General features: G+C 42.1%; 1 protein-coding gene across 2 annotated transcripts in view; it reads left to right on the forward strand.

Moving 5' to 3' along the window:
- The window catches only part of Ago4 (argonaute 4, RISC catalytic component), a 33,609-nt gene that overhangs the window by 12,288 nt on the left and 3,082 nt on the right, over positions 1–18,239 (forward strand). For both annotated transcript variants that reach the window (XM_004641016.2, XM_023701052.1), the window contains 5 exons: positions 73–232; positions 5,201–5,516; positions 5,655–5,789; positions 13,488–13,589; positions 13,848–14,047. In XM_004641016.2, the coding sequence (XP_004641073.1) occupies positions 73–232; positions 5,201–5,516; positions 5,655–5,789; positions 13,488–13,589; positions 13,848–14,047 (913 nt within the window). The remainder of the gene's footprint in view (positions 1–72; positions 233–5,200; positions 5,517–5,654; positions 5,790–13,487; positions 13,590–13,847; positions 14,048–18,239) is intronic.

Raw genomic sequence — 18,239 nt, forward strand, 5'->3', positions numbered from 1 at the left:
AATGTGTGGGCTTTAGTCACTTGCTCTTAATAATTAAGGAGACTATTTAACTATTTAAAATTATTTTTGTAGCGGAGGTGAAGCGTGTTGGAGATACTCTTCTGGGTATGGCCACGCAGTGTGTCCAGGTAAAAAATGTAGTGAAAACTTCACCCCAAACCCTTTCCAACCTCTGCCTGAAGATAAATGCAAAGCTTGGAGGAATCAACAATGTACTTGTTCCTCATCAAAGGTAGGGTTCCTGATTCTAGTTTTTTGTTTTACCATTTTTGTTTAAAAGCTAACTAATGTAATTTATGGTAGTGCATACCATATATGCATCTTGATGCGTGTCTCTTATATGCATACACACCTATGCACCTACTAAACTGCTAAGCTATAGAACATTTCCTCTCTCTCTCTCTCTCTCTCTCCCCCTCCCCCCTCCCCCTCTCCCCCTCTTCCTCTCCCCCCCCTCCCCCCCAACACGTACCCCTCAGGATTCCTTTGGTCTCTCCAACAAATGCTGTTGTAGTCAGGGTTTGCAAAGAAACAAATACAGGACATAATTTATAGGATTATTTTATAATAATCATTCAAAGAGTCAAATACAAAAGAGTGTAGAAAATCTGTCCACACACTAAAGACCCGAGGAATCCAGCTGAGGGCCTGGATGCCACTGCAACGTCCCGCATGAGTCCAGCTGAGGACCTAGAGCTCATCATAATGCCTCCTACAAGTCCAGCTGGAGGTCAAGAGCCCACGACTAGGTCACATGCAGGCCTGTTTCAAGGATCTGCACTGGGAAGGCTCAAAGGTCAGTGGTGGAAGCTAGAAAGTCTTGCCAGCAGGATGACAGATCTGTGCCAGCAGGCTGCGGGATCTGCTCTGGAGCCAGGAAGTGATGTTCAAAGTAAGGATAAGAACAGCCATCCTCAGCAACGAGGTCCTAAGCACTTCAGGTGATAACAGCCAAGTTCATATCAAGAAAGCCAGCATAACAAGCTTTTCCAGGACATTGAACAGTACACCATCTACCCCCTAAGGAGCCAGGAAGCCACACTGAAAGTATAAACCGGAGCGTCCCCAAAGTGGATCACAGCCATTCTCAGTGACAAGGTCCAAGCTCTTTCAACGATGAGGACAGTGGAGTTCATATCAGGAGAGCCAGCATGACACGCTCTTTCAGGAGAACCAATAGCTCCACATCTTCCCCTCCAGTCCCCTTTCTTATGTTTCTGGCAACAGTCTTCAGGGGTGTGCTGGGAAAATAGCTCAGCAGCTTAAGCAACTGCCTGGCAAGTGCAAGGTCCTGAGTTTGATCCCTGGTACCACAAAAAACCCTATCACCAGCAATAATATAAGGCCAAATACATAACTCCCGAAGGTAACTGCTATTCTGAAGTGTATCACCATAAATTAGTTCTTTTGGGTTTTCTAAATTTCACACAGTTTGTACTATGTTATACATCTTTTGTTCAATAGTATGTCTGTGAGATTCACTTAGGTTGCTGCATTTAATAGTGATTCATTCTTCATTACTGTGTATTACTTCATTCATGAATCGAACAATTTTATCTCTTCTACCACTGATGAATACTCTTACAGACTCATTGTACATTTCTACATTTTTAGTGGATGTAGGCAGTCTTTCTGTGGTGTAGAAATCCAGATATGGAATTGCTAAGTTAGAGAGAATTCATACATTTAGTTTTTTTTTTTTTTGTGGCCAGCTCAGCCTGCCCTGGTGGTGAGGCTGGTATGACATGTTGTGCCAGGGATTGAACTGCGGTCCCTGAGCTTGTCTAAGCTTGCCTAAGCAGGCACTTTAGTCCACTGAGCTATCTCATCAGCCCCATACATTTATTTATTTAAAAAATATTTATTTATTTATTTATTTTGTGTGTGTGTGGCCAGTTCAGCCCACCAGGGGGTGGGGCTGGCTGGCATGTGGTGCTGGGGATTGAACCACGGTCCCTGTGCTTTGCTTAGCTTAGTTTGTTCTAAGTAGGTGCTTTAGACCACTGAGCCATCTCCCCAGCCCAGCCCCATACATTTAATATTAATTGATGCTGTCGTTTTCTGGACTGCCTATACCTTTTTCCTTTTTGTCTTTTTGAGATAGCATCTCGATATGCAGCTCAGGCTGGCCAATTATATCATCTTATATTTCCACTGTGGACTCAATATTTTTTTTCATCTTTGTATCAGTGCTTAGTAGTATAGGGCCTTTTAATTTAACCACTTTGTTTGGGAATAATAGTACTTCATTATTTTAATTTGCATTTTTGGGTCCGTGAGAGAACTCAGTGTCTAAAGTGCCTGCTTAGGCAAGCTTAGGCAAGTGCAGGGACCATGGTTCAATCTCCAGCATCACATGCCTTGCCAGCCTTGCCCATAGGGTGGGGCTGAGCAGGCCACAAAAAAATAAATAAATAAATAAAAAATTGCATTTTCCTGGTGACTAATGATGTTAACCACATTTTCAATATACTTATAGCCCATTTAGACATCTTTCATCATGGGATGGTTCAGCACCACCACCACCCCAGCGTTTTGAGGGTAGCTCAGCAGGTCATAGTGGCCCATGCCTATAACCTCTGCACTCTGGAGGCTAAGGCAAGAGGACTGAGAACTCAAGCCAGAGTTCACTGTGTTGCCTACACTCGTCTTGAATTTGTGGGCTCAAGTGATCCTTCTGCCTCAGGTTTCCAAGTAGCTGGAACTATAGGCTTGCCACTCTACCTGGCTTCTTTGCCTGTTTTTAATATTGTATTAAACTTTTTTTTCCTACGGTGTAGAGGATTGAACTCAGGACTCTACACTTGCCAGGCAAGCATTTATTCTACTGAGCTATCTGGGCCCCTGGGCCCCTATTTTAGTATCGGGCTGTTTTCATTAATTTGTAGCTATTCTTTGTGGTTTTGGGATATAAACCCTTGATAGGATGTAAGTGCTGCAAGTATCTTTTCCTGTTCTGCATTTTATCTTTTCATTCTGTTAAATGGTGTATTTTAATCAACAGATCTTTCTTCTCTCCTCTCTTCTTTTTCTTCTCATCTTCCTCCTCCTCCTCCTCTTCCTCCTCCTCCTGTCTGTCTCTGTTTCCTTCCCTCCCTTCCTTCCTCCCTCCCCCTTCCCTCCCTCCCTCCTTCTGGCCCTTGGTCCCCCTTTCTCTTAAAGTTCTGGGACCAGGCCAAGCACTGTACCACTGAGCTGCATCCCTAGCCCCCAAAAGTTCTTTCCAATTTTAGTATATGTGCTGCCGAAGCGAGCACGCCAAAAGTTCTTAATGTTAATAAAGTTGAGTTTAATCTGTCTTTTTACATCTTGTTAAGAAAATTTACTTCCCCCTTCTCTGGCCCCATATGCTTTTTGTTGAAATTTGAATTTGTTAGATTTACTTCAGAGTAATGAAGCACCAAGACAGGGCAATGATTTAAATAATGTACTGACTGACAGGAGAGTTATGTTTTGCTGCTTGTGTGAATTTTTAAGATTTCTGGGCCTCAGTTCCTTATCTGTCAAGATACTACTATCTACCTTGTAAACTCTAAGATAGTGTTTTTATGTAAAATTCTATAAGAGTGATTCAAAAATTTATAATTTTTTAAATTTAGTGTTAGTCATTGCCATCCTTGAGAAGACTGAAGTTAGAGACCTACTCTTGTCTTAGAATATAACTTGTAGGTAAATAAATCCCTCCTGCATGTTGGTGATGAGGCATGCAAGTCAGGGAAGGCTCACTGAAAGCCTGGTGTCATTTGATTTTTACCGCACACATTGCAGATAACTGTAACAGGATGCCCTAGAGTGCATACTTGGGTGTCAGCTTCTTAGGTTTAGATTCTGGTGTTACCACTTCCTAGCTGTGCAGTTTGGGGCACATTCTTTATTCTCTTATGTCTCATTTTGAAAATTTGGGAAGCAGTGAATTTACCACTCTCACAGAATTGTTGCGAAGACGAAATGAGGAATGCCCAGCACAGTACCTGGTGTGTGCTGTGTGGCCAAAGATGTGCGTATGTCTGTGTTGCTAACTGCTCTGTACTGTGTTTTGTGATGTAGGAATATATGACAGCTTCTGCCCTTGTGCAGTCTCCTCTTAGGACCTGTGAGATTGTCGGATTTGGGATGCCCCTAGATTATATTTTAAGAATTAATACAAGGCTGGAGAGATAGCTCATCGGCATAAGTGCCTGCCTGGAAAGTGCAAAATCCTGAATTCAATCTCCAGTACCAAAAAAATAAAAAAGAATTAATACATACAGTCCCAAATTCTACTTTAAGAATTTTTTAAAACTTCATACCACTTTTTAATCTCACATTTTTGGGGGTTATCTCTTACCAGAGAAGCATGTATGATATTTTTCTCTTTGATTCCTTAGAGAAATCAGTGGCAAATAAATGAATTCATCCTTTTTTTTTTTTTTTTTTGCGGTACTGGGAATTGAACTCAGGACCTTGTGTTTGCCAGGCAAGCGCTTATTCTACTGAGCTATCTCCCTGGCCCATAAATTCATCCTTTCACCAAATATTTATTGAGTGCCATCTATGAGCTAAGCAATGTTCTAGGCAATAGGGTTGCAGCAGTGACCAGGATAAGTCTGAACAACATTCCTGCCTTTCAAAAGAGCTTACTTTTGTGTATAGATATAGACAAAGAATGAAGAAACAATGGGAATAAATAAGATACCATACCTTGTGTAAGTGATAAACACTATGAAGAAAATTAAAACCTGGAAAGAGATAGACTTGATCTTGTTTAAAGAGAATTTGGGTTTGTGTTGTTAGTACTCTTTTCCAATTGACAAAAAGAATAATTTTTTTAAGATTATACCTACAAGGGCCAGGAATATGGCTCAGTGGCACAGCACCTACCTGGCAAGCATAAAGTCTTTAGTTCAATTCCCGGTTTAAAACAAAAAATAAAAAACCTGGCCCTGCCCCTTGTGCACACTGAGACAGGGATTAAGACTGGGCCTGGTGGCACAGGCCTGTAATCCCAGTGCTTGGGAGGCTGAAAACAGGAGAATCACTACGAGTCAGATCTATGTAGTGAGACCCTGCAGATCCCGTAGATCCCGTCCTAAATACATTATTTAAAAAAAAAAAAAAAATCTTCAAAAACCCTGTGATTATCTCTGGTGATAATTTTTTTTTAGACCCAGGCATTTTCTCTTGTATGTCTCAATAGCACTGTGTCCTTAAACCTGAACAGGCCCTCAGTGTTCCAGCAGCCCGTCATCTTCCTGGGAGCAGATGTCACACACCCCCCAGCAGGGGACGGGAAGAAGCCCTCCATAGCTGCAGTGGTGGGCAGTATGGACGGCCACCCCAGCCGGTACTGTGCCACGGTCCGGGTGCAGACTTCCCGGCAGGAGATTTCACAGGAGCTCCTCTACAGCCAGGAGGTCATCCAGGACCTGACTAACATGGTTAGGGAGCTGCTGATCCAGTTCTACAAATCCACACGCTTCAAACCCACTCGCATCATCTACTACCGAGGAGGAGTATCCGAGGGACAGATGAAACAGGTATCCTGCTTAGCCCAGCATTGCCCTTTGGGGCTTTAAGAATCTGAAGAGCTTCCTCCTTTCTGCCATTCTGCAAGTCAGATACAAGAGATGCTAGTGGAGTTCTTGGTGGATCGTAATTCCATTTCTGTCTCCTAGGTAGCTTGGCCAGAACTAATAGCAATTCGAAAGGCATGCATTAGCTTGGAAGAAGATTATCGGCCAGGAATAACATACATTGTGGTGCAAAAGAGACATCACACCCGACTCTTCTGTGCAGATAAAACAGAAAGGGTAAGCAGGCATAAAGCTTCAGCACCTGATGTGGAATGGGAATGTGCTTTCTGTTACTGTTTTGGTGGTCTGGACTGAACTCAGAGCTGCCTGCATCCTAAGCACCTTCCTACTCTACCAGTGAGTTACACCCCCAGGCCCTGAGTGTGGTTGTTTGGTTGTTTGCTCATTTGTTTTGAGGCAGGCTGGTCTGTGTAGCCCAGACTGGCCCTGAACTCTCCTTCCTTCTCTCTCAGCCTTCTGAGTGCTGGGACTGTAGGCTTCATTACCAAATGTGATTTCTAGTGGGCATATTTACATTTTTCCCCCTAAAAGTAGAACATAACTTAGTAAATATGCTAACTGCTGTTGAGTTTAGATGACCAATTCTGAATGATACAAGTTATAAGAATGAATGTAAGTATATTGGGAGGGCTGGGGAGAGAGCTCAGCAGCATAAGTGCCTGCCTGGCAAGTGCAAGGTCCTGAGTTGATCTTGATACAAAAAAAAAAAAGAGAGAGAAAAGTATATTGGGAGTATTATTTTGAGGGATATTAATGGCAATGTATCTTTTACTCTAATCATTTTTTAAAATTCAAACTCACTATTTTTTAAAAGTCAGCACTTTTGTTTCTTTTGTATTAGAGAAATGAAAACTAACTGGGCATAGTGGTTCAGCCCTGTAATTTTAGCTATAAAGCCAACCTGAGCTGTAGACCGAGACCCTATCTCGAAAAGAAACAAAAGCTAGTTTTAATATTTTTGTTTTTAATAAGGTACAGGGAGTTGTTATCTGTTGAAATTTATTTTTATTTTTGCTACTTTTTACTGTTAATACCCAATCTATAGTTGCAAAATATAAAGAAATTTTCTCCCAAATGATTTTTATATCAGTACAAAGGTGCGTTCTCTCGCTCTCTCTCTCTCTCTCTCTCTCTCTCTCTCTCTCTCTCTGATAGAGATCTTGCTATGTTGCCCATGTTGGTTGATTTCTTAGGCTCAAGTGATCCTTCTGCCTCTGCCTCCCAAGTACTGGGACTGTATGTTCACATCACAGCTGGGCAACTTTGCTTCTTTATTTTTATTTATTTATTTATTGGAACCGGGGATTGAACTCAGACCCTTGCGCTTGCCAGGGAAGCGCTTATTCCACTGAGCCATCTCCCCGGCCCCTACTTTTATTTATTTATCTATCTATCTATTTATTTATTTATTTATTTTCAGAACCGGGGATTGAACTCAGGCCCTTGCGCTTACCAGGCAAACACTTATTCTACTGAGCTATCTCCCTGGCCCCACTTTGCTTCTTTAATATTTTTTATAACATTATTTCATCTTGTCCAGGCCCTCGCTGGTCTATTCCATTCCTGGGGAGACCACATATTCCTTTTATCTAGTCATGAAATCACACTGGCCACTCCCAGTATTTTCTAGTACACCCTTTTTTTTTTTTTTATCTGTAGATCAAGAATACTATTTCTTTTTGTTTGTGAATCATTAAAGAGCTAAGGTTCTTTTTTCCATATGTCCCAGATCTACCCATCAACATAGATTACAAGTGCTGTCTTCTAAATTGCCCAGATTCTGACTCAGTAGTGCTTCTTAGGCTTTGCTAATATGAATTCTCTGAACTTTTGCCTGATCTGTAGGCATAAAATATCCTGCTCTCCCATCTTATAAAGTGCTTTGGTCACCACTCGACCCCTCTTGAAGTTGCTATCCATGTAGCCTTAGAACTTAGATTATCCTTCTAAAATCCAAACTATCTCATAATTCTGTTCTTTGTTATCTGGTGTGACTAGTGACTAGTAGGCTTTATATATATATATATATGTATGTATGTATTCCCCTCCCCCCCCGGAACTGGGGATTGAACTCAGATCCTTGTGTTTGCCAGTTAAGCGCTTATCCTACTGAGCCATCTCCCCGGCCCCAGGCTTTAAATATTGATAGTTCCAGTTCTTGCTTTATTTCATATCTCTGACCTCTACAAACATCTCCAATTCTCTAAAAACACCTCTTACAAATCTCCAGTTCTGCAGCAATCCACTTGCCCTCTTCCTTTGCTTCTACTCTCGGGCTTATAGGAGTTGCTAGTGGAAAAGACCAATTTCTTTAATCATGAGCCATATTATAAATACGTCATACCAAATGTTTGCCCTTGGGTGCTGTGATGTTTAAACTTATCCACCACCCTGTCCATGATGCCTTTGTTGCCAAAAAAAAAAAAAAAAAGTTCTATTTTTTTACTTTTCCCCATAAAATAGGACTTGGAAATGAGTTTCTTAGTTGTCTCTCCTCTATCTTCAAACTTAGTTAAAGCTTTCCTTCTCTTCTTTCTGTAGTACCAGGGATTGAATCTTGGGGATTGCACAAGTTGGGTTAAGTGCTCTTGCACTCGCTATTGCCGCAGTCCTGAACTTTTGTCTTTCATCTCATCTATTTTCCTGGGCTCATTTATTTGCGTATCAGTTGCTAAATCTGTATTTCCAGCCCTGTGTATGAACTGGGTGCAGCTCCTGTTTAGTACTTTGAGTTGTCTGTAAGATGCTTTCTTAGATGCTCTACAGTCTTGTATCAGTCAAGGCAGCCTAGGCTGTGCTGGGGTAACAAGAAGAAACCAGCCTGTGGCTTACAGAGATTTATTTCTTGTTAACATTACACATTCCCTGTGGCTCCACCACAGCTGTGACCCTGTCCCTTTGGCACCTAGGCTAACAGGCACATCTGTCTGCAGCCTTGCTAGTTGTGGTGGTAAGGGCAAATACAGGTAAATGACAAACCATGTCCTAGCTCTTAAGCTTCTGCCCAGAAGAAACACATTTCAGGCCACATTCTGTCATCCAAGGCAAGTCACATGGCCGGCCACTCCTGAGTTAACTGGGTGGGGATGTGTGATCCTCCCCCAGGGAGTGGCACAGGAATATTTGGCACCAGTGATACAATCTACCACAGGCATTTCAAGCAGAACACGTCTAAACCTTCCACTTACTGTTTCATCCTCGTCCAAAATCTATTCCTCCCCAATTTTCCTTTTATTCTGTTACTTGGCATCATGGTGTATTAAATCAGCCAAGCTGGAAAATTCAGAGTTGTCTTTAAATTCTTCTCCTCCTCCCTGTTCCCCATATCCAGTTAGTCAGACAGTCCTCTTGTGTTCTGCTCTGAAATCTCTCTCATCTCGGTGTCTCCTCTTGTGTGTTCCTGCTGCCCAAGGCAGAACTCATCTGTATTGTAGGAGACTCTGAGCAGACTCCCTGTCTTCATCTCTCCTTCACCAGGAATGTGTTCTCCACCCTGCTGTCAGGGGCAGGATTTGGAACATAGATCTCGTCACATCACTCCAGAGCTCAGATCTTCAGGTATTCCTTATTGCTTTCGAAACATCTGCCTATCTTGTTTAGTTTTTTTTTTTTTTTTTTTTTTTTTTTTTCCCCCACAAGGGAGTCAAAACAACATTTTGTTCCTTCTTTCATAATGACCTCATACATTTCCCATATACCCTGTGGGTTTGTTGGTGATACTGTTTTATTTTATACTGAGAATTGAACCTTGGTTAAGCTACATCTCTAGCCCTTTTTATTTTTTATTTTTTGTGCGTATGGTCCTTGGGATTAAACCCAGAGACTTCACACTGAGCCATCTTCCTACATCCCTCTTTTTTGTTTTAATTTTTTATTTTGAGACAGGGTCTCACTAAGTTGTTACATTATGCAGGCTGGCCCTCAAACTTCCAGCCCCCCTGCCTCAGCCTCCCAGAATTCTAAGATTACAGTCATGTGCTACCATCATATGCTCTTTTATATCAGCCTTTCCCCCTCCCATTCATTCATGAATTCAGTCCTATGATTTCACCTTTCCTAGAATGTCATATAGTTAAAAACATGCAGCCTTTGAATCCGGCTTCTTTTATTAGTATATATATTTGAGATTCATCTAAATTATATATATCAATAATGTTTTATTTTTATTACTGAGTGGTATTTCATGACATGGGTAATTCATAGTTTGCCTACCTATCCCTGGGTTTAAAGATACTTGAAGTGTTCTTGGTCTTCATTCTGTTTCCCTGTTCAGTTCCTACTTAGCCCATAAGACATGGCTCCACGATTCCCTTCCTGTGCCTCATGTGTTGTCTGCAGGAAGTCAGGTTTATTAGTTCTTTTTGACTCTGGCTTTCACCCCCAGCATCTGCTGCACAGCCCAGTGCTTGAATGCTCAAGTAATAATTGTTGAATTGAACAGCTTTGAGTGTCTAGCCCCCAAGGCATCTTCTCTGTAGGCTTTCATCTGCAGAACCCAGAGGATTTTTTTTTTCTTTTTTGTACTAGAGATCCAGTACCTTTACACTAACCTGCACCCCCAGCCTTTTTTTATTTTTCATTTTAGGAGGCAGGGTCTCCCTAACTTCCCCAGGCTGAGTTCAAATTTGTGATCCTCCCACCTCAGCCTCCCAGAGTGTTGTTAGGATTATAGGGGTGTGCCATCATGCTCAGCTTCAAAAGTTTTGTTTTTTTTTTTAATCCTTCATTGGGGGGCCTGCCCCTTAGCTCAGTTATTTAAGTGGCTGCTTCAACAAAGCAGTCAGGCTCAGGTTGCTGTGGTTCAATCCCCACAACTCAAGCCAGCCCAACCTGCCCTGAAGGCATTCGGAGAAAAAAAAAAATCCTTAAATACTTCATTGTATTTTATGTCTTCATGACACTGGAGATTGAACCCAGGGTCTTGCACATGCCAGATAAACACGCTACCACTGAACTACACCCTTAATGCCTTTAACTTTGATTTAACCTATTGTTTCTCAAATTTGACTATAAAGCACTCACATTCTGTGAAACTAATCTTCCTAAAAAAACACCCTTGGGGCAGAAATGCTAGGATCATTGTTATAGTAGTCCCTCACCCACAGTGAGTGTGTTCCAAGGCTCCCAGTGGTTGTCTGAAAACTTGCATACTACCATACCCTGTGTATAGTATGCTTTTTCCTATATGTACGAATCAGTGATAAAGTTTAATTCATATGGCTAGGGATATAGCTCAGTGGCACAGAGTCTACCTGTATGTATCTGTGTTGAAGTTTACTTTGTATGGCCAGGAATATAGCTTAGTGGCACAGTGCCTGCTTGGCAAGTGTGAGGTCCTGAGTTTGAGTCCCAGTACCAAGGAAAAAAGTTTAATCGTAAATTAGGCACAGAAAAGAACAGCAATAACAATAAAACAAATACATGTATGTGAATATGGAATATGAATGTGGGGCTGGCCAAATAACTCAGCAGATTAAAGCGCCTGCAAGCAGGTGCAGGGGCCAGGGATTCGATCCGCAGGCCTGCCGTGCCGACCCCGCCCCCAGGGCTCACTGAGACAGCCATCGAGACTGGGCATGGTGGCACATGCCTGTAATCCTAGCACTTGGGAGGCTGTAAACAGGAGAATCACTATGAGTCTGATCTAGTAGTGAGACCCTGAACACCCTGTAGACCCTTCCCTAAAATACAGAAAATAAATATGGATGTGGTCAGTCTCACTGTCCTGGCAAATATTTTAATTCTTCATTGCATTATTGTAGTATTGTTCTACCTTAGTTGATCCCAGTAACTGAAACTATGGAAAGCAAAACCTAGGATAAGGGGGAACTGCTATAATGCTGTGCTTCCTCTAGTTCAATTAAGTATCCAAATTGGCACATGAATGTGATGGAACTACCTTCAAAGTTTTGGTATGCATTATTTTATGATCTTTAGCCAAAGGTAGCAGTAGTTTCCCTGGCAAGCACAAGGGCCTGAGTTCAATCCCTGGTTCCACCAAAAAAAAAAAAAAAAAAAGCAGTAGTTAGAACGGAACCAAATAAACTCTTGTCAGATTTATTCTTCTGTGCAGAATAAACTTCCTTGTATTGAACTCAGCTGTACAGCAAAACAGAGTGCTCAAATAGCAAGATTTAACTCCATTCCTTGTAAATGATTTTTCTGAAATTTTCCTTCTCTGTCTCTGTGTTTTGACCACCAAAGAACCGTAGAATCTTTTTTTTTTTTTTTTTTGGAGGAACCCAGGATTGAACTCAGGCCCTTGCGCTTGCCAGGCAAGTGCTTATTCTACAGAGCCATCTCCCAGCCCCCAAACCATAGAATCTTGGTCTAAGAGATCATCACCTAATACCATAGATGATTAGCTGAGATACAATGATACTATACTTTGCTTAAGGTATATAGCTGGGAGCTAGGTCTAGATCTGGCACTTGTTTCTTAATCTCATTTCCATGATTGCTACCTGATAATCCTTTGCTAGCAACTTTTTTTTCCCTCTTTTTAAGACACAGTCTCACCAAGTAGCTCAGACTGGCCTTGAATTCACCATGTAGCCCAGGCTAGCCTCAAACTCATGCAGTCCCCCGTATCAGCCTCCCATTGCAAGGATTACAGCCATGCACCACCACACCCAGCTTGCAGCTGCTTTATTGATCCCATAAAAACATTAGTTTTTAGATCAAAGATTTCTTTGCCTTCATTTTTACAAAAATATCAAGGTCTGGTGTCACACATCTGTAATAGCCCTCTGGGAGGCTGAGGTAGGAGAGCAATTCTGGTCTAAACTGAACAACTTACTGAGCTACAAGATGCTGCCTCAGAATAAAAAAGGGCTGGGGTGCAACTTATTGCAAAGAATCTGGGTTTAATTCTTTCATTGAAAGTTGTGGATTTTGTTTTTCTCCTAAGGGATAAAACTATACTCTCGTTTCTCTTCAGATTGTATAAATCTTTCGCCTTTTACTAAGGGATAAAACTCTGCCCCCCTCCCGTGTGTGTGTGTGTGTGTGTGTGTGTGTGTGTGTGTGTCTGCCTGCCTGCCTGCCTGCCTGCCTGTCTATCTGTGTGTGTGCATGCTAGGTAAGGGCTCTAACAAACTGAGGCCCTAGTACTTAAATGTTATTTCTACCCTTTTGTGAACATATGAATGTCTCATCAATAAATAGATGTCAGGGGCTGGGGAGATGGCTCAGTGGAATAAGCGTTTCCCTGGCAAGCGCAAGGGCCTGAGTTCCATCCCCGGTTCCGCCAAAAAAAAAAAAAAAAAAGAAAATAGATGTCAGCAGTGTATCTGGCAGAGCCACAGGTAAAATCATTTTTGTTTTGATCCCCCAAAAAAGACTATTGAGAAAATACTTTAGGTTGAAATGTTCTGGCTAAGGGCCAACCAAATAGCTCATCAGATTAAAGTGCTGGGGGGTTTGATCCCCAGGCCTGCTGTGCCGGCTCTGCCCCCGGTGCACGCTGAGATGGCAACTGAGACTGGGCATGGTGGCATGTGCCTATAATCTCAGCTCTTGGGAGGTAGTAAACGGGCGGATCACTAGGAGTCCAGTCTAGTAGTGAGACCCTGAATAACACCCTGTTGACCCTTCCCTAAAATACAGAAAACAAATAAATAAATAAATATGAAATGTTCTGATTAAAGGAGAGCTGCATGGGATTCAACATCTTGAATTAAACCGGTCTTTAGGATTTAAAAGCAATTTATTTTGGGGCTGGGAGATGGCTCAGTGGAATAAGCGCTTCCCCGGCAAGCGCAAGGGCCTGAGTTCAATCCCTGGTTCCACCAAAAAAATAAAAAAAAAGCAATTTATCAACTTGCTACCAATTAACATATCAAAGAAAAATATGGCTTGTATTCAGCTTGACACTTTGATGATTAATTCCTTTTTTTTTTTTTTTTTTTGATAGGTGGGGAAAAGTGGTAATGTACCAGCAGGAACTACAGTGGATAGCACCATCACACATCCATCAGAGTTTGACTTTTACCTCTGTAGTCATGCAGGAATTCAGGTAATCTGGGAGCTGGTCCAGATCTTTGACTTGATAAGATGTGTGCCCATTGAGCAACTAGCTTGAGAAGACTTGTTATTAAAGACTGTACTTAATTTTTTTAATACTTATATGCTAGAACTGTTACCGTTTGGTCTAGGGATCTGTTTGTCAGTGTGACAGAATCATTTCTGAGTTTAAGGATTAGGTTTCAGTTCCTCTCCTCTCAGATAGTCAACCCAAGTTAGAAATCTTTTAATCCTAAAACACTCTCTCCAGGGAACCAGCCGTCCTTCACATTACCAAGTCTTATGGGATGACAACTGCTTCACTGCCGATGAGCTCCAGCTACTGACTTACCAGCTGTGCCACACCTACGTGAGATGCACACGCTCCGTCTCTATTCCAGCCCCTGCATATTATGCCCGGCTTGTGGCATTCAGGGCAAGGTATCATCTGGTGGATAAAGATCATGACAGGCAAGTTTCTTAGGCACAGTAAATCCCCTTTCTATTTTACCAGCATGTTTTTTAAAAAATGTTTTTACAAAACACTCTTTTAAAGATAGAAACTTTCTTTTAGGATTTAAATTGCAAGGAGCAAATAAAATTGCATGAATCTTTGGGCGTTTATAATGTGACTTTTGTCCAAGAAGTGCTTGGGCTTGTTTATACTTGTATTGTGTCTCAAAAGGAATCTAATTTGGAGCTTTTGTGGTTTTCCCATAGAGCCAAATGCATTTCAGTTCTTTTCAGGTCCTGAGTAGTCTCAAAAGGTGGCCAGCACAGTCAGAGCAGTCACAGGCCTGTGGATTCCAGTTTATGCAAGGGAGGGTCCTGACAGCTTCCCTTGGCTTTTAGTCCAGTCAGGAAGAGTTCACCAGAGTGAACCTGGGAATGCATGTGGGAGGAGCAGCAGGCCCTTCTCACCCAAAAATAGGGATTGCAAGAGAATCAGACATTTTGAACTATTACTGAGCTACTATTAGGTAGCTAAACAAGCTCTTTGCATTAAATTTCTTTTCCAAATGGCCATCTGTGAAGTACAGCCATTTCTGGGCTCTTCCCCAAGTCTGAATTCAATAGCTACATAATAGACATTCCACTGCAAGTCTATTTCTGTAAGAGTTGAAAATATACCATTATAAAAAATGCCCAGCTGTGGCTTTGTAGCCTCCATTCTGTAATGTGCATTCATTTAGCACATTTATTATGTATTGACTGTGTGCCCAGCAGTGTGCTGTGTGCTAAAAAAACCAGGATGAGAAAGACATGTTTTCAGCTGATGAGGATTTTTATGTTCCAGGAGAGAAGACAAAAAAATAATAGAACTAGCAAGAGCTCAAAATCAGTATAGAGGGTGGGCCTGCCCTTCACTTAGTTGTTTAAGCGCCTGCTCATGCAAAGGCAGTCAGGAGCAGGATGCTGCCGTTTGATCCCCAGCTCTACCTGCCTTATCAGACAGCCTGAGCCACCAAAGAAAAAAAAAATCTGTATAGATTAAAAATACAATGAGAGGGGCTGGTGAGATGGCTCAGTGGTCTAAAGCACCTATTTGGAACAGGCTTGGCAAAGCACAGGGACCGTGGTTCAATCCCCCAGCACCACATGCCAGCCCGCCCCGCCCCCTGGTGGGCTGAGCTGGCCACACACACACACGCACACACACACACACAAATAAATAAAATTAAAAAAAAAATACAATGAGAAATTTTATAGCTGGGTGGGTAGGATTGGGCTCTACAAAGAAAAGGATTTTTTCCAAACAGAAAGAACAGTGGACAAAAAGAAGAGAAAGCAAGTGACATGTTTGGACAATAGCAAGTTTTCTTTGGCTGGAGCATATTAAAAGCGACAGCAGGCATGAGGCTAGAAAGTATCTTAGAGCAAGACCGTCTTTGTTAAATGTAAACACTTATGGCACACACTGGTAGTCCCATCACTTGGCCTGAAGTGGGTAGATCACAAGTGTGAGTCCACCTTGGATGGCAGTGACTTAGCCAGTTCTTATCTCTGGGGCTGTAGCTTAGTGTCAAGTATTATGAAAAGCAAAACAAAACACCTTATTTCTGGGATAGAAGAAGCAGGACTTAACAGTTAAGTGAGTATTGGTTGGCAAAGGGAAGGATAAGCTAAAAGATGACTAAGGTTTCCACAACTAGATAATACAGATAGCAATAATCATTGAAGGAAAGATGAGCCTTTTGCCTGTTAACAGCCCCAAGCTATGGCCAGAACAAGCACCTTACAAAAGTCAGCAGAAAGACTGACTTAGGGCTTAGGAAGGAGAATTATAAGTTTGAACCCAATTGCACAATTTAGTGACTTAGATGAAGTCTCTTTTTATCTCAAAAGATAAAAAAGAGGGTGGACTAAGCGTGTATCTCAGTGTGAAAGACTTGTGTTTAATCCCAAGTGTTGAGAAAGAAAGAAAAAATGAAAGAGACAGAGAGGAAGGAAGGAAGACATGAGCATACAGGCCAGGAAGAAAGTGGCTGGTCCATTTTCTAAGGAACACTGATAAGATGTTGTCTTAGTTACTTTTTACTCGTTACTGGGACAAACACCAGACACTGAAAATGAAGGAAGAGAAGGTTTATTTAGCTCACAGTTACTGGAGGGTTCAGTCCATACTCCGCTGGCTCCAAGGCAAAGGACAGCAGTTCATGTGGCAGAAAATAATGAAGAGCGGGGAGGAGCAGCAGCTGCGGCGTCCATCAAGCCTCTCTCTTCCTTCTGCGCTGACTGCCAAGACCGGAGATTGTAGCTCCTCCACAGTGGCCCTCAGCTGCGAAGCTCAAGCTCCTCCGAAGACTGAGACTTCCCCACAGAAGCGGGGCAGGGCGGCAGGAAGTCAGGCAGGGAGGCAGGAAGCCTTTCTCAATTCCTGGGCCCTGCCCACCTGCAGCACTAGGCCCCCACGCTGAGAACTGCTGAAGCCGATTCAGCCAAGTTGACACAATGTATCAACTAACACATGTAAAATCACCACTACTTTCAGCCTAAGAACTATTGGAACGACACTAGTTAGTTGCAAGACTCAAGGAACCCAAATTACATCTGGTTGCCTCAGGAGTTGTGTGTTTGAAGTGAGCTTTGCTGTTCTTCAGAAAGATGAAGTTGCATTTAGAAAATTTAAAGTAATTATTGAGGATATTCTGAGTAAAACTGCCTAACTAGCTTCCATGGTGTGGATCTTACCCATGACAAAATATGTTTAATGGGTTAAAAAACACAACAAAATGGCAGATTGTGATTGAAGTTTATGTTGCTATCAAGACTACTGGTGGTTATTTATTCTGTGAACTGATGCTCATGTGTTCTGTGTTGGTTTTACTAAGTATAGCAGTCAGACTTGGAAAAACCTCTGATCCCCAGCACCAACTGGTCCACCAAGTCAAGAAGATGACAGTGGAAATCATAGCCTGAGAAACAGACTCATGGCTTGAGAGAAAGTCAATAGATCAGTTTCAGACAGCATTGGAAAAGACATATAAAAAGCTTTCCAGTCTGTTTTCTTTGTGATATCTTGGTTAGAAAAATAAAAATACTGAGGAAACCCAGTATTTGAATTAGGAAAACTTTATAGAGCTTTGTGGAAAAGCTACTGGGGAATAAGACAAAGTACTAAAGTTAAGTGAGCTGATAGATGTGAACCACCAGCCCAAGAACCTGTTTAAAATTCAGATTTTTAAATAATGACAAGTGAAAACTCATATTTGTGTGGGAGAGTGATGTTTGCCAAGCTATCTATGTCCTGTGTGCTCTTCAGAGGTATGCTTAGAAATTGTTCAAGCAGAGGATCATTGTTCAGAGTAGCTAATTGTCCAGGGTTACATAGCTAGTGAGCAGAAAGCGAGAAGAGGCTGGTGGCACAGTAATTTTTACAGAGTACTGGGTTCCAGTACTGTGCTAGGCACATAAGTTCATTCATTCAATAAATGGTTATTAGCCAGGTGTGGTAGTGCACACCTGTAATTCCAGCACTCAGGAGGCTGAGACAGGAAGATCACTGAGTTTAACACCAGCCTGGGCTATATAGTGAGTTCAAGGCCAGTCTCAACTACATAGGGAGACACTGTCTCAAACAAAAATGATTATTGAAACTATATTGTAGGGGGCCAGTGAGATAGCTCAGCAGACTAAAGTGCTTGCTTAGTAAGCTTAAGCAAGCACAGGGAGCAGGGACTATGGTTCAGTCCCTGGCACCACATGTCACGCCAGCCCTGCCCCCAGGGCAGGCTGAGCCAGCCAGTCTGGCACATAGTGGTGCAAGCCTGTAATTCTAGCACTGGGGAAGCTGAAAGCAGAAGGATCACTATGAGTCCAAGCTTCATAGTGAGACCCTGCAACAACCAAATACATTAAAAAAAATTTTTTTAAGCTATATTATATATTTAGCTCTAGGGATACAATGGTTAGATGGATACATTTGCTGGTTTCTTGGGGTTTAATTTATTTCAATAGATAAAGAAATAGTTACCCAATTAATAATTTCATTTCAAGGGTTGGGGGATGGGGGATAGTTCAGCAGTTTAGCACCTGCCTGGCAAGTGCAAGGGCCTGGGTTTGACTGCTGGTACCACATGCTGTGCTGGCCCCAGAACGCTAGGCAGGCCATAGTGAGACCCTGTACCAAACAAATAAGATTTAAAAAGTAATAATTTTGGGC

The sequence above is a fragment of the Octodon degus genome, unplaced genomic scaffold (assembly GCF_000260255.1).
Source record: "Octodon degus isolate 3935 unplaced genomic scaffold, OctDeg1.0 scaffold00130, whole genome shotgun sequence".
Classification (NCBI taxonomy): Eukaryota; Metazoa; Chordata; class Mammalia; order Rodentia; family Octodontidae; genus Octodon; species Octodon degus.